The sequence below is a fragment of the Thunnus thynnus genome, chromosome 1 (genome assembly GCF_963924715.1).
Source record: "Thunnus thynnus chromosome 1, fThuThy2.1, whole genome shotgun sequence".
Classification (NCBI taxonomy): Eukaryota; Metazoa; Chordata; class Actinopteri; order Scombriformes; family Scombridae; genus Thunnus; species Thunnus thynnus.
Genome location: NC_089517.1, coordinates 35,742,298 through 35,766,553, shown reverse-complemented (window position 1 = coordinate 35,766,553; position 24,256 = coordinate 35,742,298). Strand labels below are relative to the sequence as shown.

Here is a 24,256-nt window from a genome sequence, read left to right as displayed (position 1 = left end):
AAGCACCAGCTCTTACTAAACCAACTTTTACCCAGAGGTAATTGATCTTTGAAATGTCGAGGAGGCTCCGTTTGTACTTTGAAAACACACTTGCAGCTTTTGAATGGAGCGCAGTGTCCCTGCTGCTTGTGCAATCACTAAATATTTAGCATTCAACTCTCAGTACATGTAACATATGGTAAATACCCACATTGTCCCTCCAACATCAGACTGCTGCTGCTGCACCCCCCCCTCCCCCCCCCCTCGTCTCATTAATGATTTGGTGCAAATATGATGGAATTCAGCACATTGTGAATAATGATTGATTTGTTTAATGCAATGAATTTGTTCATTAGGACTTAATGAGGTATTGCATTGTGATTAGTCGATGGGTTTTGTGTCGATACATGACAAAATAACAAAGTAAAGTCCAACTAATGGCTTTTCGATCCTTCACTTTCCCCCCTTCTTGTCTTAAATGTCAGAGCAAAGTTTTATGACAAAACTCAACAGACAACAGGCCCGACAGTATATCCAGAAGTACTGTATTCAGATTGTTTATTTCAATATGAATTCATAATAGGTAGCTATTCCTAATAAGGAAACTGTCTTTCATATACTTCAATAATTTATATGGTTACAATTAGAGAGGAGCACATATAAAACCCCTTATGCATTTATGATGCATGCTAATATTGATAAGGCAGAAATGAACTGAGCACATTCAAATGCTGACTGAAATACACTTCCATTGTGTTACAGATACTTATAATTAAGCTGAGGCTTGGAGAGAAAAAGAACAGGGAGGAAAATGCATTAAGAGAAACCGAGTGAAATCACTTTCTGTGTCTGTGTGTATGTGTGCATGTATGAATGTGTGGATGATTTGGTGTGTTTATGAGTGCACGTGGTGCTTCGCTGAATATTAAACCACAAACTAAAAAGACAACAACTGAACCTCCGTGAGAAAATGCTAAAGGAAGTCTTTGTGGTTTTAGAGGTATCATAGGAGCCAATAGTTTTAATGAGGCAGCATTGCTGTACATGCCAGGAAATGATAAGGCTGTACAGGTTTGAATAACGGTAGATAGATACTGTACGAGTATACAGCTAGAGTGTTGCATGTGTTTGCTCATAACGGAGTGTAAAAGACGACACAGCCATGGCAGAGACAGTGAGACGTAGTAGGGAGAAAGTGGCATCAAGTCTTCCCTTAATACAATCGGTAAGAATGACAAACTTCAGTCTTTTATCTTCAGAAAGCTTAATAGTTTTACATTAATATTGTGTAGAGTTCTTGTCTTCTGTGCATTTGATGGATATTTTGCATGAGGTCTGCAACAGCAACAGTCAGGATGGTGTCAAAATAGAAAGAGTTGTTGATGTGATTTCTGTGGGCAGCCATTTGATAGTGCTGTGTGAGTTGCAACACACTCCTCGTGTCTTTTAGAGGGCATTCGCATATTGAATTGTTGTCTGTAGTGAAAGGGTTGTGTTTGAGTGCGTGTCTTTGCCTGTGTGTGTGCCTGTGTGTGTGCCTGTGTGTGTGTGTGTGTGTGTGTGTGTACGTGTTTCTACTTGTACACCACCCTCAAGTTCCCTTGCATGTGTGTGTTGATATGAGCAGAGGGGGGATGTCACATAAGAAATGTCCTTTTTAATCAGGGGAAAAAATATAAAATGACTCGGGAGCAAGGCGAGCATATTAATGTGCCTCATTTGCATACGCTCGTCAGCCAGGATACGTTTATAAAAAACACAAACTGGATTCGTCAGTTCATTTCACATTATTCCATTGTCTATCTGCCTTTGTTATATGTTAAAGATAAAGGCAGAAATCAAATTGAAGAAAAGGGCAAGCTGCTATCTCCCCAAATGAGCAACAGCTCATCAGCCTAGTTTAAATCACAGATTTCTATTCCAAAAGGCAGCCGCCTCTGTAAAAAAAGGGCCCATTCAAATAAGGTCTTCTCCAATATAAGCACGCCTGGTGATGGAAGCTGGGGTGTCACATAAATACAATTTAAAACCTAAGACATTTAAGGGAGTCTAACAAAGTTTTATCTTCTCTTGCTGTTCTCTTCCAATATTATTCTCACAATAAATGTACATATATACAGTATTGATATATATTTTTTCGCTCATATATAAAAATTTTTATTTGTAAGCTTTTAAAATGCTTTATTTCTTCGATGAGTGTAGCATTATTCAAGCCACATGAGAACACGATCGTAAGATCTGTCATAAATTTAAGTAGGCTTTGACAGAAGCGTGTCTCGCTGTAACACATAAGCCTGCAGAACATAGCATGCCCATTATGTTCTTGATGAATTCAGCTGAATTGCTTTATGATACTTGTGGGGAGAAATAAGGAGAATTCAAAGGGCAGCCCACAACTGTCACATTCCTTTAAACAGAAGTGGAAGCCAGTCACAGTGTCTAATTCATGTCCACAAGATAAGAATCCACCATCAACAATGTGTTGGAGGGGCCAGTGGCTAAAAGAACAGGCACCCCTTATGTCTACTAACCTCCTACTGATGGGAGAGAGAAGGAAAAAGAGAGAGAAAAATTCAAATGAATGAGAAAACAAATGAGCCAAGCACAATGTAGAGTCCTCCATGCCTTAGGAACATACTGTAGGTGGAGAGAGAGCAAAAAGAAAGACAGTGTGGTGGAACCTTAGTTGCCCTTCATGCCTGTAAAGTGTGTATTGAACATATTTAATGTGGGTGTTCCCCATTACTGCCAGACTGAGTCCATAAGCTCCCTAAAATGATCCCACTTTCTCTTAAAAGTGAACTCACCTAATGCCAGTGCCTTACACTGCTTCTCCATGAAAGGATTTTTTGATGATTATAATCATGCGTTATAGCACGATGGCTGCCACTGTTACCAGGCAGCATACTAATCAGCTTAATGAGATATTATACAATATTTTGTTGACCAAAGCAGAACCGTGGTTATTGTTTCTGAGGGTTTGACCCCTGCCAGCAGCCAGAGGAAGTGTGCAGATAGATGTTTATACCTCTCCATCTGGAGAACAGATGGATCTGCATTAAAACCAGTGTTATTCTTTTTTTTTTTTTGTTTATTCACTGATGTTACACATATGAAATGAAAACACTTATAGCGCAGTATAAATTGCATAAAATTCTCTGGCATGAAGTAGGTAATAGAACAAATACAACCAACAGCACTTTGGATGAATTGGGAACTCTTTCAACATGACCAACTGTTGTTTTCTCTAACCTGGAAAGTGTAAAAGAGTTAGGTAGAGAGACGAAGACAAGACTGAGAGAGGGTTGGGGGATTGGAAGGAGGCAGAGGGAGAGCAAAGTGATTCACATCAAATGTAGTGCGGCTCTTTAATGGAATATTGCGCCAAGACAAGTGTCGTGGCACCAAGATAAGAGTGTTGTGTTTACTGGAGTAACCCCTTGGTTTTAAGTGCTATTGTTAATATCATAATTGTAGTATTGCGGTGGCTTCCTGACAATGCCGTTGCTCCGTTTCATTAAGGCGTGTAATTGGAGGAATTCTGATAGGATGGGCACAAGTAGCTTAATTATACACTGCTCACTGTGTTTACAGAGTAATTATTCCATCCAAAATGGTGTTACATTTTGAAAAAGTTCTGAGGAGTCGCAGCATTTCTCCAGGCCCTTGGTGCTGACAATCCACACAGTGCTCTGTGAATCAAAGACAATACATTTTATTTCCCACTACTGGGTGACACAGCACAGGTGTTGTTTCTCTAAATGAAGTAACAAATTAGTTCTGAACATGTGGTTGGATAGTATTCTATTTATAATCTGGAAAGCAAACATGAGGAGTATACCATCACTAACCTTAGCATACAGAACTTTTTTTAAATGCACTTTCTTTCTAAAACCTGCATAATTTTCTAATGTTTCATAGTGATTCAAAAAATCCTTCTGCATTTAAATGTGTAGAGATGAATATTTGTCTCATTTTGCATTTCTCTCTGTCTGGTTTTACAGGATGGAGGACTCTAGTTTGTGCCTTGGTGTGTCGTCAGCGGTGCCTGACGCTGATGCCCATCTGAGCAGTGCAGTGTTAAATGGCCGCTACCCTATCAGTCAAAAACTTCACCAGCTTACTGCCCAGCTAGGACACGCCTTTCCTGACCTACATCGCCCGCAGCAGATTCCTGAAGAGAAGGCAGCCACGCCTTTGGATGAGAAGACCCACCACGCAGCCCTGGCCAGTCAACCTATCAGCAGTCAGATGGCACTGTTAGCCAATCAGCTCAACCGAGACATTGATGCAGGAGCACTAAGTGGGTTGAACGGGCGTGTTGACCTGCAGCAGTTTCTCAATGGCCAGAACTTGGGCATCATGTCCCAGATGAATGATATTGAAGACGACGCCCGCAAGAACAGGAAGTATCCGTGCCCATTGTGCGGCAAGCGCTTCCGTTTTAACAGCATCCTGTCACTGCATATGCGCACACACACAGGAGAGAAGCCCTTCAAGTGTCCCTACTGTGATCACCGAGCAGCTCAAAAGGGCAACTTGAAGATCCACCTCCGCACCCACAAGCTCGGGAACCTTGGTAAGGGGCGCGGCCGTGTCCGTGAGGAGAACAGGCTGCTCCATGAGCTAGAGGAGAGGGCCATCCTGAGGGACAAGCAGATGAGAGGGAGTGGAGGTCTTCTCCAGACAGCTCAGACACCCCATCTGAGCCTCAACAGCAGCACTAACTCCCAACAGCAGCAACTAGGCTCTGCCTGTGCCCTCCTCCCCCCCTCAAGCCTTGCCACTCAAGAAACTATTTCCCAGCCTTCTTCTTCACCCAAACCGGCTGGCACCCAAGATGAACAGTCCCTCAACCCGACCACCGGCTTCCGCTGCACCTTCTGCAAAGGGAAGTTCAAGAAGCGTGAGGAGCTGGACCGCCACATCCGCATACTCCACAAACCCTACAAATGTACATTGTGCGAGTTTGCTGCCTCCCATGAAGAGGATCTGATAAGTCATGTGGAGAAGGCCCACATTACAGCTGAGAACACACAGGGCCAGGGTGCTGGTGGTGCCGGCGGTATGCAGCCAGCCACTGAATTCCGCTGTGATGTGTGTGGCCAGGTTTTCAGCCAAGCCTGGTTCCTCAAGGGCCACATGCGCAAGCACAAGGACTCCTTTGAACACTGCTGCCAAATCTGTGGCCGCCGCTTCAAGGAACCGTGGTTCCTCAAGAATCATATGAAGGTGCATCTGAATAAGCTGGCCATTAAGAGCAAGCCACCCCAGCCCAGTGAGCAGGAAATGGCTTCTGTCAACAGCATGAGCAACCTGGCTCAGGAAGCTCACGCCAACCTTTACTCTCGCTACATCTCCTGTCTTCAGGGAGGCTTCCTTTCACCAGACAAACAGGGCCTGAGTGAGCAGCACCAAATGTTGGCTAAAGCAGGGATAGCCATGAAGGAAAAGGAGATGTTAGGGAAGTTGTTGGGGCCAATGGCAGCAGGTATGGGCCATGGGCTGGGCGAAAATGAGAAGCGCTCACTTCTTGGTTGTCTCAACCTTGTGCCACCACTCAAGTCGAGCTGCATGGAACGCCTCCAGGCAGCTGCAAAAGTGGCAGAGATGGATTCCCTCAATAGCTACCAAGCCTGGCAGATAATGGCTCGTGGTATGGCTATGGACAGGGCTTTCATGCCTAAGGAGCAGCAGCAACACCAGCACCATATAATCCCTGGGCAGGAAGATGAGATGAGTGGTGCTGGTGCCATGGCATCCTTCTCTAAGGAGAAACAAGACTACTCCATGATTACTTCCACTGATAGCTCCAAGCATAAGCAGCTCTCTGAGGCCTTGCAGGGATCCAAGGCTGCAAGTGGAGCCACGATGTCCATGAAGGAGGATGGAAGAGGCTTTGACAGTCACCGTGACTTGATGTCTCACCATGGTGGTGTAGAGACTCCCGGCGGCCTGGCTGGCTTGGGAAGCCCCAACATTGACTACGGTCTCTCCAGCCTGAAGGAGAAGCCTTCAGAGTGCCCTGACTGTGGCCGAGTCTTCAGAACCTACCATCAGATGGTTGTCCACTCACGCATCCACGGCAAAGACAGGAGAGGCATCGAGGAAGCGATCCAGCAACAAGGTCTGGACGAACGCCGTGGATCAGCCAGTGATCCCGAATCCCAGTCCATCAGCCGCTCCACCACCCCTGGATCATCCAATGTGACAGAGGAGAGCGGAGCTGGAGGAGGACACTCCCAGACTGGAAGTGTCCAGGATGACAGCCCACATCCCTCCTCACCATCTTCAGGTAAGAAAAAAAAGACAGAATGAGTGATAGCCACTTGTATTTTTTGGTCAGTCCGTGGATAAAGGGATCTAAATTTTATCTCATGACATACACTTGGGAATTATGTTTCCTTCTTTAATTCAATGTTACTGTCTTAGTTTCCACTGAAAATCACTTTAAGTGTATAGATATGTGTGTATGTCAATGTGTCAAATCTATCTCTTTAAAAGGGAAAGAAAAATAACTCAAATACCCACTGAAGACTCAAAGCCACACATTCCTCACATAACTAAAATACTTAATGCCTTTGTTCAAATATCCATCACACACCCCCTCAGAGAAGTTTGCTTATACAGTTTAGGATACTTTACACACATACAGACAGAAATCTATACATTGTACATTCCGTTTCCTCTTAAGTTCTTATGCTGGACATGGTAAGAAATTTCCCTTGACACTGCAGTGTTGTTGCTACCATTCACATTAAGCCAAACAGAGGACTCCAGAGAACACAATCCAGGGAGAGACCTGTCTCACCATTGCATCCATGTTTGGAGGTTAGCAGCCTAGATCCCTATGGAGCATGAGTAAAGACTGGGAGCATAGGGACGAACTCGTTTTAACCACAGCGATTAATAAATGTCTTTAATAAACACGTTGGAGACAACTATACCCCTCCCCTCTCCTTACCCAGCAAACACAGGCCGGCCGGGGCTAGATAAGTGTATGTTTAGTGGGATTAAGGGAGGCTCGTTGCTAATGATTACACAAGTTTTTAAAGGTAACTTTCGCTTGCTCCTCAGGGCACTATGCCGGAGTTAAGAAGCGTGCGCGGTAATTAGGTCACGACTATGCGATAATCAGTCGGTTTAAGCTAAACAAGACACTAATTAAAGATATACATATAAAGCAGGTCAAAAAAAAAACTGGTGAACTTCATTTGCAAAAGCAGGGATGTGCTTTTAAGTCTTTTGAGAAAAAATATAAATAAATATAAATATAAATCAGAGTGGCTTAGCTTAAGGCTGTAAGCAACTTAATTCCACCAGTGGAGACGAAATTGTTTATTTATTCACAGAGGCATGAAGTCCTTATCATGCCCGTGTAGTGTGATGGGTTTGAACATGGGACAGGCTATGTTTATTTTAATCTAAGAAATAATAACAGACAACCCCCCACCCCAATTAGGAATTAATGAAAATGAGAGCGAGATAAAAACCTATTTTCTTTATAGAGACTATTAAACATAACACTTTCTCAACAGCGTGGGGGTGTAGCGGATGTAATTATCTTCTGAATTTTAATGCTGGAAGTTTCTCTCTCTCTCTCTCTGTCTCTGCATCTCTCTCTCTGTCTGTCTCTTTTGACTCAAGCACTTTGAATCTGATGAGTACAGCTTGTGGCGTTTCAACAACTTTAGAAGTACTGTATTAACATCCAGTGTGCAGTATACCAAAAAAAAAAAAAAAAAAAAAAAAAATCAAATTAAAATAACACTTGACAAATAAAACCAATAGTATTTACCACCACATGTTAGCAAAACACAAAGGAATGCATTCAGTGTAGTTCAGTGGTTAAATCTCCCCCATCGGGCAACATCTTTGAGGAAGGAAGGTAGGATTAAAGATAGAAATGTAAGTACAGAAACAAATTAAGATAGCGTATCATCAAGTTTGCACAAGAGAACCGCTGGACCGCCTCCTATTGTGTTTGTCTGACTAAGTGTTTCTAAGTGAGCGTGTGTGTGTGTGTGGTTTTTGTACAGGTGTTATGTCTCACCCTTAGACCGGTGCTCAGTCAGAGGCTACGCTGCTTCATACTGTGGGACTATTGAAGCTTTCTGTAAATCTGCCACTGTCATATCTGAAAGGCTCTCCTCCCATTGTTATTGTAGAGCTTTGTGAGTATATGCGCCAGAATAGGATGTCAAACTGTAGCTTACTGCTAGAGAGCATGGCAAAGGTGGAAAATAGATTTGCAGAGAAGAAAGGAATAAAAATGATTAGGCAAGCACTGATCTGAATAGAAAGGGATGCAGTTCTGCTGAGAAAAAAAAAAAAAAAGCGAGAAGTAAACAGATTTGACATTAAAAATGTTAAATATGCTTGTTTTGCTACTTCCTGTTTTTTAATCAGAAGAAGCGAAACTTGTCTTTCTTCACAACTTAGACAATGTGATTCACATTTGGAGCTCAGGGACTCTCAAATTAGAAGCTTTGATGTGTGAGAAAAAAAGTGTCTGAGTCTCATGTGGAGAAAGGTGTCATGCTTCTCTGCATGCATGTTTGTTGTGTGTGCATGTGTGTGTGCATGTGTGTGTGTGTGTGGGGTGTATGCTTTACAGTATGTGTGCATATCACTCTCTTCCGCAGTGAACAGGATGTGGCCACTGTACTATTGTCTTTATCTTAATATCTCAGACTTTCAGCTTTTACTGAGTAAAAAAGGAGGCCTTGTAATTCTCTGTATGAAAGTGTATGTGTGCGCACCTGCACGAGTGCGCTTGTGTATGTGTGAGCCTCTGCCCCGCCACCTACCCACAGCAATTTTGAGTTAAACTTGAATTATAGTAATCAACAATAACATCTCAACTGTGAAAGAAGGTCAACTCCACCGCTTTTGTCTTTGAGACGGCACTTGTTTAAAAGCAATGAGTGAAAAAAGAGAGAAGTGAGGAAGAAAAAGAGCAGAAAAACAAAGGCTTCTGTCAGAGATGTCCTTTAAAGACCTTCCTTTCCTTATTGCAGCATAGCTCAGCAGCTAACCTTGAACATGTCTCTTATTCAATACAACTATTTCTTTAAAGAAAACAAAGAAGTAATTACATTTATGCCCATCATCATCATCATCATCATCATCTTTTTTTATTTTTTTATTTTTTTGTTTGGTTATCCTTGGACTGACTTCACTTCAGCATCATTGTTTCCTGCAATTCTCGAGTCTAAAAGAAACTATGTTTAGAGAAACACTACAGGAGCTGTTGTGTGCTGTAGTTGTGGTAGAAAGGTTGAGCAACAGGTAGACCACATTGAATATAACTCATCACAAATCTGAAAAGGCGCAGCTCTATGGAAAGCAGGGCCCTCTTTTGGCAGCTCTTACATGCAAATAACCCACCATTGAAAATCCTCATTTTGCACGATGGCGTCTCTCCATTCTGCTGCCACTGTACAGGCAAAATGTAGCTGAATGTGTAAAAAACAGGCTTTGCTACATGCGTGCAAGGCCTAAAGCAGCAGAAGTCCTCCTTACAAGTACCTCTGCAACCTTCCCCCTACCCCTAAACCCCACTCCCACCTCTTGGCTCCTGGCTGTAAAAGACTCTGTATACTCCCCCGGTTCTTTTTTTCTCTTTCTCTCTTTCCAGAGAATCCCTCATGTCTACATTTTTTTTTTTTTAAAGAGGAACAGCGTTTTAACATGGCGAGGATTAGCCTGCATATCCCTGGGTCTTTACCGCGGCTCAAACAAGCAGGCAAAATGCTTGCTCCATACAAATTGAAATTGGATTTGCCGACTTGACGCCTTAGGTTATAAAGCGTGGATATTCATCTAATTGCGTCGTTACAATGGGGGCGTAATTACACATACAGACAAACTGTTACAGTGTAATTACTGTGTCATTAAAACAGGAATAAAGTGGAGTTGACCAAGATCCAGACTACTATGAATACCCATGGTGACAAACTCAATCCAGCTAACTTTTATCAGCTAATATTATTCAATGAGTAATCAATACTAGCAATATGACAAAGGCATTTAAGAAAGGATATTCTTTCACTATGAAAGATCAAAAAGATAATTAGGCTGTGACTACATTCCATATAAAGACATTTCCTGAGCAAAATGAAAGTACTACTCAGTGTCAGGTCAGTTGCTTTATCTACCAAGTTTTCTGCATCCTGTTTCTGAAAATCTTTGACATCCTGTAAGATTTAACCAAAGACAGATTTGTATGTCTTTGCTTACCATTATGTGTATAGCCTCCAGTGTTTTTTGAAGGGTGTCAACTAGCTTGTGGTAATTAAATACAACTTTGTTTAGGAATATGTGAGGGGAAAAAAAATATAAACTAAAAGAATAAAGGTGTTAAAACTAAATGATCTTACAAAATTGGACATTAATCAAACAACCAAAATCAACTGACAGTTATCCGCCTTGGCATGCTGTACACATACAGTGACTATATAGATTAAACTTGTTTTAGTTTGGTAAATATGTCCAGAAGGCAGGCCTGCTGTGAATGCAGTCTCAACTGAGGTAAATATCAGCGGGTAGAGTCAAAGATACAGATATTAAACAGTTAAACAGTCCCATCAAATCCTTTCACTTTGTGGTGCAACCGTGTCTTATTCCTCCAGTTTGGGAAGAAGGATGGATAGTTTTTGACGTGCGATCAACCAACTTGGTCTCCTAGAAATTAGGTTTATACACTACTTATTTTCCCATTACACTGCACTGACAAATGTAATCGCTGCCTGGGTTATGTTCACAGGCAGTGTTTTTTTTTTCGAACAAATGAGGAATTACATTTATGTAGCACACTGGAATTGGAGGGAGGAGGTCGAGGTAGATGGCGAATGAAACTCAGGATGCTGACACCAGAGACCAGGGGTTCATATCTCTGTGTCCTGTGTGTGGTTAGGTTTAGGCAACAAAAGCATCTTGGTTGTTTAAATGGTATTAAACACATCATGTCTTGTGCTTCAAATTACTGCAGACTTTAATTGTATTGTGTGATCGGATATTTAGGCAGAAGAAATGCAATACATTGTCACTGAACATTTTACTCGTACGCTCAAGTATCAACATTTTTGCGACTTGCCAGATCTGTTAATTAACCACATTTTCTCATGGTGTGAGCGAGCGATGCTCACTGGTGTGAACGAGAACATTCCTTTAGTCTATCTATGTTTTCTAGAAGAGATGATTACAATAGCTGACCTTACAGTTTTAATTACAAGAGAAAAATTCATACAAACAATAGTTATGTTCACAACTAGATTACCATCCAAGAAAACTAGAATGGTAGTGTTCCAGTATAGGAATGCTGGGTGGTTGCTGGGTCTCTGGGTAAAAAGGGTGAGAGTAATGTGGGTGGTAGGGCTCAATAGTGGCCAAAAGCTCAATTTTTTCCCTGCCCCCCCTTCCCCTCATGGGTTAACCAGTCCCTGATAAAACAAAATCAGAAAAAACACATTCTGTAAAATGTAAATATGCTGCGAGCAAAGACTAGAACAATAAAACCTGCTCACTTAAATCTCAGAGAATAAACAGAGTAGAGCTGACTTGTTGTGGCTGATGATTCCTGGAATAAGTAATATACCTCTTTACTGTATGCCACCTCACACTGCAGCCAACACTTTGAAATGAGGCCAGTCCTCTGAGAGTGTGTACATCATAATATATGTGTGTGTAAAACTATGTGCATTAAAAAATAATGAATTACGCCTCTCGCTTTTTTTTTTTCAGTCTCTTCCCTCTGCATAAATTACTTTTTCTTTGTAATTGACATCCGTTCCTCTACTATTTCCCCCCTCACACTATTCTTCTTTTCTCTATAATCAGAGAACTCAGTTGTTACAAAACCTGAGCTTTCTACCCCCCACTCATTTGAAGGAGTCTGGCCTGTCATATCTGTATTTTTTATGTGTCACCAAACTTAAATAGACAGTCATTGTGTTACAGGCACATTCATTCCCCGAGCTGTATTTTTGTACAGTAGGTCAGGACTCTGGTGTCTGGTAAATGATAAAAGTTCTATTCAAACGCACTAATTGTCAGTGTGCTGCGCTGATTGACATGTCTCGGATAAATGCAGACTTAGTATTTTTGTACACGCTTGCACAATATAAAAGGCCAATTTATTTCTCTGTTCTTCTTTCTCTTTTTCCTTGCACAGTTCATTTGATTTCTCTCTTCCTTTCTTGCTCTCTCCCTCTCCCTCTCTCTCTCTCTCTCCAACCCCGTCTCTCAGACTCAATTTGTAAATATTACCCATGGTGGGAATTAGCCGAGGCTTTTTAGATATTTTAAAATTCCAATTGTATTCCGAACGAGTGTGTTTGATCGAGGGAAGGACTGCGAGCCTGGGTTTGCGCCTCAGTATTCCTGGGTGGCTATCAGTGGCTAGCCTTGTCCTTATGAAACATTTATCAGTCCGTTTTATGTCTTAATGATCACGTTAGGATTCCCCGCTTGGTTATGAAGCCAGGACAGGGAGAAAAAAAAAAGGAAAAAATGGACTGTTGAGAGAGTGAAGGAGAGGCGATGAAAAAATGACACAGGCAATCCAGAAGGGAGAGACTGAGTGGAGTGAGAAAAAGAGAGAGATGACAGGGCATCACATTCCTCAGTAAACAGCATCGCATTATGCCATCCACTCTTTTCAACTCCAAATCTTTGCCAAAACATAGCTTACCTTTCTCCTGGAACAAGCTTCCTTGGCACACACACACACACACACACACACACACGCACGCACACACACACCCTCCATCTACTTCTGTCTTCCCCATTTCTGTTTTATGTTTTTATAATTAAAACATAATATTTATCTTTCCATAACAGAAGGCTGCCTTACTCCGTCAGGTAGACTGTTTGCATATTAATATTCTTAATACATCAACAAGCTATCTTCTCCGGTGTCATTGCTAAAACTGAGCAAGAATAGAGAGAGCGAAGGTGACTCGTGACTCCTTACTACAGTTTTGAAATGCAGGAGAAACTTAAGTCGATTGAACATGCCGGAGAAGAGACTCAAAAGTGACGGAGGAAAGCCTTAAAAAAAAAAGAAAAAAAAAAAAGAAAAGTGACAGAGAAAGAAAGACATAAATTAACATCACAGTCACAACTTGTGCTAATGTTGGGAGTGTGTTTACCCAGCCTCAACCCCACGATGCACATATAAATGCACACATCCGGGCTAAACAAGCGTTTGTTCCTCCTTCAGTCGAAACTACCGAGCGAAACTCTACACTAGCTAAACAGTTTCTCTTCTTTTGATTGTTTATGTGTGTGCTTAACAGAGGGTTGGAGGGATGGAGGGGAGGGCGAAGCTGAAAGAGGGTGAACGCCAAGTTCCCTTTCTCTGTCTGGTGACAGCTGTCTGACTCCGTCAATGCAGGATTCCTGTGAAATGAGGCAGGGCTCTCGGTCAGGGAATGCAAATGGATGGCACTGGATGGTAGGTGGCCGGGCCGGGCTGGGCTGGGCGGCGGGGGTGGTTGTGTGGAGTGGGTGATGGAGGGTGGGGAGGGAGTGGAGTGGGGGGGGGTTTTGTTTGAACAAGTTAACTTGGGCATGATTGGGGTTCCTCCTGTGCGTGAAAGAGCAAGAGAATACATTGACCTTTGCCTCATTAAAAATGGAGGGCCAGACATGTGATACCATGACTGAGGAATCTCTTGTTCTTTTTTTCCTCTCCCTCATTCTCTTGTTCTCTCTTTCTCTCCCCCTCGCTCCGTCATACTCTAATTTTGCCGCCCTCCCTCCTCCTCCTCCCCCTCTCAATCTCCTCTTCTTAACCCCATTGACAGGTCACATAAAAAGCCTTTTGTGTCAACATCAGGGTGCTGACATGAGAGCAGAAAGCGACATGAAAAATGTGCTTCTTTCTTAGTTGTAGCTATCTCCTCATCACAAAGAGAGAGAGAGGGAGAGAGGGAGACACAGAGAGAGAGAGGGAGAGAGAGAGAGAGAGAGAGAGAGAGAGAGAGAGAGAGAAAGAGAGAAGCAAAACGGGTGGAAAAGTGAGAGAGGAATTAAGTCCAGGGATTAAGATCTCTGAGCTTTCGTTTTTTTTCACTCTCTCCCCCTGCCACATTCCAATTGTTCTTAAAATATTTGGCAATGTCAATTAGTAAGTGAGCAGAGCTAGCTGATGAACACAATTTTCCAGGCGACTGAGCACCCTATTGTTGTAGAGCGAACAGCAGATTTCTGAGGTCATTATCATTCCCTGTTAGCCGTGCCCAGCTGCTCTCCTCTTGGCTCCAGCCAAACTCCGCTCTCCTCTCTCCTCTGTCCTCATGCTCTTATACATCTCTCCTCTCCTCTCCTCTCCTCTCCTCTCCTCTCCTCTCCTCTCCTCTCCTCTCCTCTCTTCTCTCTCCCTGCTCCCCCTTCCTGCACCATATTCACCAGTTCAGAGCTGGTTGATAGCAGGCAGCAACAGGGGGCCTTCAGCAAGAGGAGGCATGGGAGGAGCTGGCTGGTGGAAAGAAAGGAGGAGAGAGTGAGATGGATATAGTGCAAGGGTGGGGGGATACAGTAAAGGCAAAATGAGTGAGGGGAGGAGGAAGTGAGGGAGGAGGAGGAGGAGGAGGAGGAGGGGAAAAAATGGAGAAGGGCATGGGGGCAAGCGGTACAGAGGAGTGGGCAGGCTAGGATCAGGCGGCGCCTGAACACAAGAGGGAGCATGAAAAGAGTAAAAGAGGAAGGAAGGATAGATAGAAACAGAGAGGGAGATCATCTGATATAATAGTCCAAGAGATGGTGCTTTAAAGATGGTGCCTTTGAAAGTGGAGAACAGAGTGAACGTAGAAGAAGGGAGGATAAGCATCGTTGAAAATGAGTTTTAAAGGAAAGGCTCACTGAACCTACTGTATACTGACATTTTGAATAACATCTGTGGACTCTAACTGGAGGTTTACAGTAACATGTACTGTTGCATTTTACCCTTTTGTGCAGGACTGAGTATAAGCTGATGGTTTTGTCATCAGAGTTGCAGGAGTGCAGAGAAAAGTTGGTATAATGGTTGTAAATGTACAAAGAAATTTTCTTCCTTTCAAAGAGAGACATTATTGTCTAGAGTGAACTCAATTAAAAACATCATATACTCTGTATTTAAAGTAATTTTCATTAAAGATAAATGTGCTAAAACATGGTGCAAATGAGATTTAAGATAAAAAAAAAAAACCCCAAATAACAAAAAACGCCTGCCTGCTGTTACACTTTTATTCGAAAGAATGGAGTTTTCTTTCATATTGCACAAAGCATCCAGGTATCTGCATCTAAACATCCAAAGGAGTCTTTCTTTTTTTTGTTTAAGAAATGATGAAAGATTCCTTTGAGTCAAAGTACAAAAAGGAAAAAAAAAAAAAACAACAAAAAACAGAACAACATGAGTGGAGACGCAGAAAATCAAAAATCTCTGACTTTTTTTGTACTTGCCAGCTGTACATCTTAATGTGTTCCCAGAGGCCTTTTCACCCTCCTCCTCTTCCTCCTCTTCTCTACTCCACCTTACCGCAACCCCCAACACCACCACCACCTCTCACCCATGGGTGCCCTCCCTCCTTCCGTCCCTCACAATGTCATCTTTTTCGACGGCAGATTCACACATCTTGGAAAGCAAAAAATATATATTTTTCATCCTTTGTCCTAATTGTAATATAAAGAGAGGCAATTAAAAACCTCATTCCTCCAAAAGTTGTTGAGTCGTTTAAACTGATGAAACAACCAAAACTAGTTGTAAACATTTCAAGTAAAGGGAAACTGAATCAGATGAAATTGATTGAATCTATGAAAACACCTGCAAAATTCAGCAATGACTTTCTATGCTCAGTTCCACCTCCTGTTGTCTCTCTGGTCCAACCTGTAGAAAGTTTACATAAGTTTACTGGTTAGTAGTGGGCATGTGGGTTCTTCTGAGTGTGTGTGTGTGTGTGTGTGTGTGTGTGAGAGAGAGAGAGGAGGAGGAGGAAGAGAGAGAGAGAGAGAGAGGAGGAGGAAGAGAGAGAGAAGTGAAAAAGGGTGAGCGGCATCAAAGCGTTGCTCTCAGCTGCAGCTGCCAAGCCTCCTCGTCCCCAGTTAGCAGCCATCCAGCTGTCAGGCTGCGCGAAGAGGAAGAGAGGGGGGAAATCTCTCACCAGCCATATGGTCCCCAGTTCTGTCGGAGAGAACTCCACGCTCCGTGGGCAAATGGCAAACTCATATATCTAATCAACACTCTTAATATCCAGACCTGAGACCAAGGATATTTTCAGGCTTGCCTTTCAACAACATGGCAAAAGGGGGTATATGGGATATGACCAGGCACTTGGAGTATGTGTTTGTGGTGTTATGGAGCTTTACTAAGCAACTGAATACAGGTTACAGGCAAGTATGTGGAAAGGCCTGCTTAGGTCGATTCTAAAAGCTGATGGTATTCTATATTTATCTTAACAAATTCCGATACCAAAACAAACATTAATTAGCCCACATCTCGATACTTGTTGACTTCTCTACTGTGTCTATGGTTCTGGGCACCAAGTCCATTGATTCTAATGATGTGAACGAATCGTTCGAAACAAACAACTCTTCACTGACTCGAGAGTGACTAGACCTGCACTCCACTAACTCGTGCGCTGACTGGCCCCTCCTACAGGCTAGCTAGCTAGTGCGAACTGTGAAGATGAGGCGAGACAACATGTCACTATTGTGCAATTCTTATATTAGCTGTATTTGTGGAAATGTAGCAAGTTAATTACTACATTATCCTAGCCCTGTGAGAAAAACAACCACTTTGGCACTTGTTTCAACACAGTATTAGCTCTGCCTGCCTGGAGCTGAAGGTCTAAGTCAGGCAGCACGAATCACTCACTCACCCACAACTTCCATGCCACAGTCAGTAACCGTCCATGAATTTTAATTTGTCCCTTTTTAGTAGTTTACTACTACTGGATTTTGACTGATCAATCATGCCTGTAATTTCAGTCTGTAATTTCTGATTAGCAGACTGTGTTGCTACGGATACCATTCTTATCATATATGGGACTGACTGCGGTTCAAGTCCTTTAAGCACAATGACAGGAAATGGAAATATATAGAAATAATTGTAAATCAATACGATTATTTCTCACCAATATTTTGTATAAGAGTCATTTTCTTCATCTCAGAGTTGGTTTAAGTTGTGTAAATAAATTGTGTGTTGGTCAGCTGGTCTCATTTGTTACTGCTAGAGTTTGTCTCTGAGTGACTGAGTTGTCTCACAAAGGTAATTATTTAGTCATTAAATCAAAAAATGCTTGGCACCGCTGCCTTTTGTGAAGATGTATTACAAGATAACTCTAGCTTGTGCACGCTGTAGACTGTCCGGGTGCTGCACTGCCCTTGCAGTTGAGTTCCACCTTTTTCGTTCCATCAACATCCGGTGGCCTAATCGTGTGAATCAGTGGGAGTGGGTGGAACTCATTAATTCACCGATGCAAGTGAATGCACAATCATGGGAAAAGGAGCAGCTGTAAAACGGTGGATACATTTTTTTGAGCGTCACAACCCCTGTTTAATGACTCAGAATTTGATCCATTCGATCTGATCACATTTGGAAAGTCCAGAAGATTTAAGTATTTTTCCCATTCAAGTTAGCGGAGGGCTAACCTCCCATCTCTAACTGGTTCCTACTGAAGACATAAATCTTTAAGAACTGGTCACAACTATAAAGTGTTTTGTTTTTTTTGTTTTTTTTGAAAGGTGCACTCATTTCCTACAGCTGGGCACTGTAATATTTAGCAAACATCACTCAAACAGGAATAAATAGTGCATGTGTGGGAACTATTTTCAGCCACAGATTACTACACATTTTGTTGTGCTGGTGAGTATTTATGGCAGCATCTTTTTTTTTAAATTCCCTGCACTCGGTGTTGTTTCCCATTTCTGCCAAAAAATAAGAGTGTTGGTTTTCCTGGTCAATACAGGCGCAGTAGTAATAAGGTGGTCACTGTTGTTGTAGTCATCCTTGTTGTGATGTGACGATGTATCTACTTGACCAAACACAATTGGCAGCACTACCAACAACCCCTGAAACAACCTGGCACTTGCAAATGTATCACCTCCTGAGCAGTGCCCAAATTTAGCTTGAGGAACTTGTCTCCAAGGTGGGTGGATGTTACTGACTACAATATGTTCATGGTAATAAAGGAAGAAGTCACCCATAGCAACTGTGTGGCACATTGATGTGTTTTTAATAGTTTATGGACAGCAACGGAGCTCTATAACAGAGAGGGATGATATAAATCAGGCTTTCGATAAACAGACAATACTTGATACAGTAGGGAGATAAATTCATTGTTGTTAGCAATTGTTAAGAATAAGAAAAATACACAACTGTTCTTTTTCAGCAATGGAACTAGTGATTCAAACTGACATAATAGCATATAGACTGTGATATATTTTCAAAACCAGACAGACCCTCTAGACCCTGCTCTTGTCCCATCTGAAACATTATCACAACAGTAATATGTGCAGTGGATTGACTTGAACCCTCCTTTTAGTTGAGCAGAAGCTGTTAGCTTTAGCACAGCTAGTCCCAGAGAGAACGGGCTTGAATATGGCTTTGTGCTGTATCTGTTAGCGGGACGCTACACCTGCTCATCTAATCCTGGCAGGCCTGTGCCTCCAGTCTCTCCCGCTGCAGAGTAACGGGCGCCTTATGGCATGGCAAGCCACACTGAATCACGGGGAGGTTTGTCGGTATTACGCCGACATTGCTGTGTAAAGCTTGGAAACAACCGTCGCCCCCTCCTTGTTGGGACTGAAGAGTGTAAATTCCCTCCCCGGTTTCTTTTCAGCAAACAGCTATTAGTGTATGGATGGAGCATGTAGCCTGGAGTGGAGGTAGTGTATGTAATAATTGGTATGAGTGGGAGAGCAAGGTAGATAGACACAAAGAGAGAGCGAAAGTGAGTGACACGGAGAGAGTAAGACAGCGTGAGAAGGAGAAGCGTAGAGAGATTTAAATAGAAATGGAGAGATATGGACGGGGGGGGAGGGAGGTAAGAGGGGAGAAGGGGAGTGATCCAAGTCCCACAAATCTTTGCTCAACCCAACAACCTGAAGCAGAGGCCATTAAAAACAGGGAGAGCTGGGTGAGATAGCAGCCTAGATGGATATGGCGGCAGCAATGGTTTGGAGGGACGGTAACTTTAATGGCCCCACTGGGTTTTTAATGAGTGTTGTGCCCCAAACAAAACGAGCTAATTAGTGTTATCATCCATATATCAGACCCTACACACACCCATGCATGCTCTGGCAGACACATACACACTCTCTTGTACATGCTCATGAAAAGCCTGTTCGAAGAATTCTCAGCTCTTTTATTTCATCTTTTTTTTTTTTCTTTACATATCAAATCTTTTCTTAACATAAACTTCATAAAATTGAATTTTCCTTTTTTCCCCACCAAAAGACAAAATTTAACCATCACTGATTCACTCCTTTCCTTTTTTCAAATTCGGTTGTCTCGACCTATGCGACTCTATTTACAGAGCTATTTCATCCTATTTCATCCTGAAGTGCCCCCCCCCCACCCCCCCGCCTTCTCCTTCCCACAAACACACACTTTCAAACCCATAAGGCCGTGCCCTGTTTGTGAGAGCAGCGATTATGTCTACACTGGTTTAAAAGCAGGATAACAATGCCACGAACGGGCATTTGGAAAAACAAAAAAGAGCTCAAGCCAATATCCTGGCATTTGGACTCAAGCCGCTGTTACCTGCGCATAAGCCCCGTGTTTGTCACGCCATCGCCTCTGGTTGACCATGCCGCCCCACCAGCCCCCCACTTTATTTCTCTTGCACTAAGCCTATTATAAAATCAATAAACAATTGAGCTTTTTTCCAGTCCTTTTAAATCTTTTTCTCCTCTATATATCCTCTGAGATGAAGGGGAGGCATGCAGGCGGCGGCAATGTGGAGAGAGAGAGCGGGGGGAAAAAGAAAAGAGTGAGGGAAAAAGGAGAAACAAAAACAGCTCAGTAACCCCTTGCTTTCACAATCTTGAAGTCAAGTGAGTTTTTTAACCAGCTGGTGTCTATGTCTCCATTATTATCCAATTGTGTCTGTTCCAGCAGTGAGCTTCTTAGACCTGCTTCTGACCCTCAGATCTATATCATTTGTACTTAAACGCAGTCATGGGAAAGGGCACTTCTGATGCCCACATGAGTGTGTGCACTTTGGTTTAACTGAAAGAAGCCTTGTGCGCAGACAAGAAAGTCATTTCCCTGCATGATCTGATATTTGTGTTGAGTACACAGCACACTGTAACTGAGAAACAGAACAAAATTGCCCATTTATATTTTAACCCCATGCTACCAGATGAGGTTCAACATTTCAATTGGGGGTTTCATCTGCTTTTGTCACATCACTTTATATCACTTTTCAAGTTGGCGTGGTTATAGAAAGCTCATGGGAATGATTGAGGGATTTTTAATTGTCACATTCTTGAAATGTAATAACCCTTGAGTTGATAAAAATCAACAAACACCAACTCTGACAGCTGATTTTCAAATTAGGCATCAAAAAAAGTGGCGTTTACAGATTTTAATTCCCTCTGTCAGTTTAAACTCATATTTCAAACTCAGCGGTGGGGAGATGACAATGTAAACCTCTTTTTATTCCACCAGTCGCAGAGAAGTTGGAAATTAGAACGTCTGCTACAAAGCTGTGCACCACCCCCCCCAACCACCACCACCACCACCACCACCACCTTCCTTCTCTTTTTTCTCCCCCATTCTCAAACTTCTCACTTTGTTTACTCCTTCTTGGAGTGCAGATACAGTAATTATCAGTGATCAAAAACAGCACAGGTTTTTCTGCTGATGCTTTTTATGTATGCATGACATTGTGTGTCGCCACATCATCCGTCACCAGAAAGCAAGCACTTTGTGGGAAGTAAGCTTTTGCCTAACATGCTTTAGTAGATCCTTTGTAGACAGGATTCAGTATATTCCACAGATTGTGACTACAGTTAATGATCGTTTTTACAACAGCTGCAGACGGTGACATATTATCACAGCAGTGCCTTATTAATATAAGATAATACAGACTATTTGAACATTCTTGCTCAGCTCGTTGTTCTCTAGGCGTCAGGCCTACACTCATCCACCATGCCTGCTGTATACAGTCCAGTGGCCGCACTTTTGACTGCAACAGATTTCACCAAGCTGTTGATTGCCTCATCTTGGACTTTATTCTTCTAGCTAGCCTCCATCTTGGCCGACCCTCCCCTCAACATGCTTGCTATTGGCTGACCCTCCGTTTAACCAAGTTCTCATTGGCCAGCAACCCCCACCCCTGTGCTTCGAGCCAAGCCTTGATTGGATGACTCAAAAGATCTCTGGAAAGCTCTCATCAGGATGGTCTAAATGAGTATAGATGTGGACTATCGTGGTCAATCGTCCACGCTTTCCCTGGCTGCCATTGGGTCCACGGAGACGGGCCCCGCAATGCACCCCAAGTGTGCCGATGCTGGACAAGCATTTGGCCGGCTCATGGCTATTCCCAGGGTTTGTTCCCCACAGAGACCCTGTGTGGGCCGCTGGTGGTGACTGTGCGTCAGGCAGCATGGTGTGGCCATGTGTGTCACATCCCCCCTTGTCATCCTACCAGACGGAGGGCTGTATCATGGCTATCGTCCTGTCACACTTGGATGATGCTTCTTCGCCTCGGAGTTTGACAGTGACTTGCCTTAGTGACAATTACCATCAGAACCAGCCTTCTTATCCACCTGGTTCAAAAGGTCTGTGTGCTGGAGATTGGCAGGCGTTTAATTTTCCCTCTCCCACTGCTGTCATGCTGTGCCATTTATTGCAGTGCTCCGTTTATGTTTCTATCTTCTGCCTTTCTTTATGGGGTGTTAACCATTCAGTGCTTCTCACTTCATGACACCTCCATGCTTGTAGACATCCCTGCACAGATAGCAGGCAACTGCAGTCCCTGTTTGCAGGGCCTCTTGCCACCATATCACACCTCTATTCACCAGGACATCCGCAGAGAAAGAAAGCCACTCTGTAAGCATCCGTGGTCCCTCCCTTTACTCTCTGTGTTTTGCTCCTTCTTCCCCTTATTTCCACTGGGAGGAACACTGACCTCATTTGTGAGGACAATAACCCCCTTGACTTTGGGGATTAAGACATGAAACCTTTGTGGATTAATTAGGTTCAGAGCTGAATTCATTTTGTCGCCATGGAAGGCAAAGAGAGAAAGAGGAAAAAGGAGGATATGGGCTGTAGGCTCTATTATGAATTTGCTGTTTGCCCAGATAGATATATTAAAAACAAATGTTGGGGCTGATCACATTTATATCCTCTAACCGAATGGCACTGCATTTGTTCACTGGGCTAAGCATTAGCATGGGAAGTAACAGTAACACAAACTGTCAAATCGCAGCAAGCATTATACAGTCTTATACATCAGTGCTGACTTCAAACCAGGGTTTTGGAAGCGCAGAGACAATGTTAGCCAGCTGAGCTTAACTCTTTGGCAAGGTTACACATGCAAATATGGTTTGCCGGACTATCTTCAATCCGCAATAGGCTGGAGCCTGAATCTGTGCATTCACGCCTCTAGATCTACTCTTAAGCTTGTCACACATAATGTAGCAAGTAGCAGTCCTGACAATGCCCCAGGAATCACATTGTCTCAGTTGTCTTGGTAACAAAGCAAAGTGTTTGTTTTCCAAGATGCGGCGCAATTGCAATTTAGACGGTTTACACCTATTGTGTTTTTTTTTATTTTCCAGTCAAGAGCATATGTTATTTGAATGTATCTTTAGCTCGCAAAAGGGGCTGTTAGTTAGATGTTTTGTTTACAAAATAACAAAGGTGTTTGTTTCACCAAAGGCACAACAGAAGATGTGTTAATGCATGTTTCATGTCATCTTGTGCTCGCTGTAAATAAAAGCGACTGTTGTCTTATTAGAGTAACACCTTCCGAATGCGACAGCCCCAGGTATAGCTCCCTTATGGACCAAGTGTTGAACATGTGCTTGATGAGATGCCTTCCTCACTTACATTTACAGCTCTTCTAATGAACCTTCCGTCTCGTCATCTCTGCCGACTCCCTTATATTTTTTTATCTAGCCTCAAGTTAACATCGCCCGACGGCCCACACAGTGAGCATATGTTTATGTTGATGATAAGGTTGTTTTAGCAAGTGCATGCTTATCTTCTTGGTGTTGGTATGTAAAGCGTAAACCTCCATGTGAGTCATTCCCAGACCTAGATTAGGCCTCGGATTCCTGCACATACATGGAGATTCTAGATCTTCCTAAATCAGAAGGCATCTCAAGAATGGGTTTTATATGAACATTCTCCTTATTCAAGGAGATTCCGACAGATCCATTATGTGTTGAGAACATTAAAAATGATGTCTTGATTCTACTTCTACCTTTCAACTAGATGAACAAATAAACAGTATTTTGCCTCACTCGATGTACAAACCAAGTAGACAAAAATTCTCTTTTTAAGACTTTTCGGAGACGTCAGTGTAGACACATTTCGAGGTATCATCTTTAACCCCTGGGCCTCCAGCCAGCTGCCAGAAGTTAGCTCCTTCTCTCCAGAGGACACAGGTTTATCCCGGGCTTTCATAGAGAGAGACTCACATTCCTCCCCAGTGGTCCTCCTCATTCCTCCTATCCTCTGTCTTAAGACATGGAGCTAAGTCGAGGCTAAGCCACAAGCCACCCTCATGGGGGGACGGATCGGCCAAATGCCACCTCTCCTGGCAGGGCTTGCAGGTAAGGTGTAATCCTGCCGGCGCAGTACTCTCAGGGCCAGAATCAGGTATTTCCTATTAGACACAGAGATGAAGAATGGATTTTCGGGAGGAGGATGGGAAAGCTGTTTTGGTCAATCCTCCCTCCCTCTCAATATCTCAGTCCTTTCCTGCTCATGCTCTCTGCCTCTCTTGTCCCTCCTCATTTTGCCTCCTGATCCTTGAGCCCCCCCCCCCCACCCTCCTCGCTCTCCATACTTCACATGTCTACCTGTTTTGCTGATACTTGACAACACAGGATTTTGTCTTTTGTCTTCCCTGGCATCCCCGCGTTTCATCTTTTTGGAGAGAAGGGCAAAAAGAGGATGAGGGATTGAAAGTTTGTGGAGGAAAGTTTTTGGAGGACGTTTCTGGATTATGTTCACAAGGCACAAGCTGCTCACAGTGTGAACATGGCACGTTGTCAATGAGATCTATTTCCATGACGATTATTTTTATACTCCGACAATCAGGGAGCCGACAGCACA

General features: G+C 43.0%; 1 protein-coding gene across 11 annotated transcripts in view; it reads left to right on the top strand.

Annotated features, from left to right (window-relative positions):
- znf536 (zinc finger protein 536) overlaps window positions 1-24,256 on the top strand; it is a 364,930-nt gene that overhangs the window by 241,673 nt on the left and 99,001 nt on the right. For 10 of the 11 annotated variants that reach the window (XM_067596536.1, XM_067596502.1, XM_067596520.1 and 7 more), the window contains one exon: window positions 3,984-6,274. In XM_067596536.1, the coding sequence (XP_067452637.1) occupies window positions 3,985-6,274 (2,290 nt within the window). In that variant the 5' untranslated portion in view covers window position 3,984. Of the gene's footprint in view, window positions 1-1,022; window positions 1,205-3,983; window positions 6,275-24,256 lie in introns of those variants that run through there. The other variant, XM_067596563.1, reaches the window with a different exon arrangement.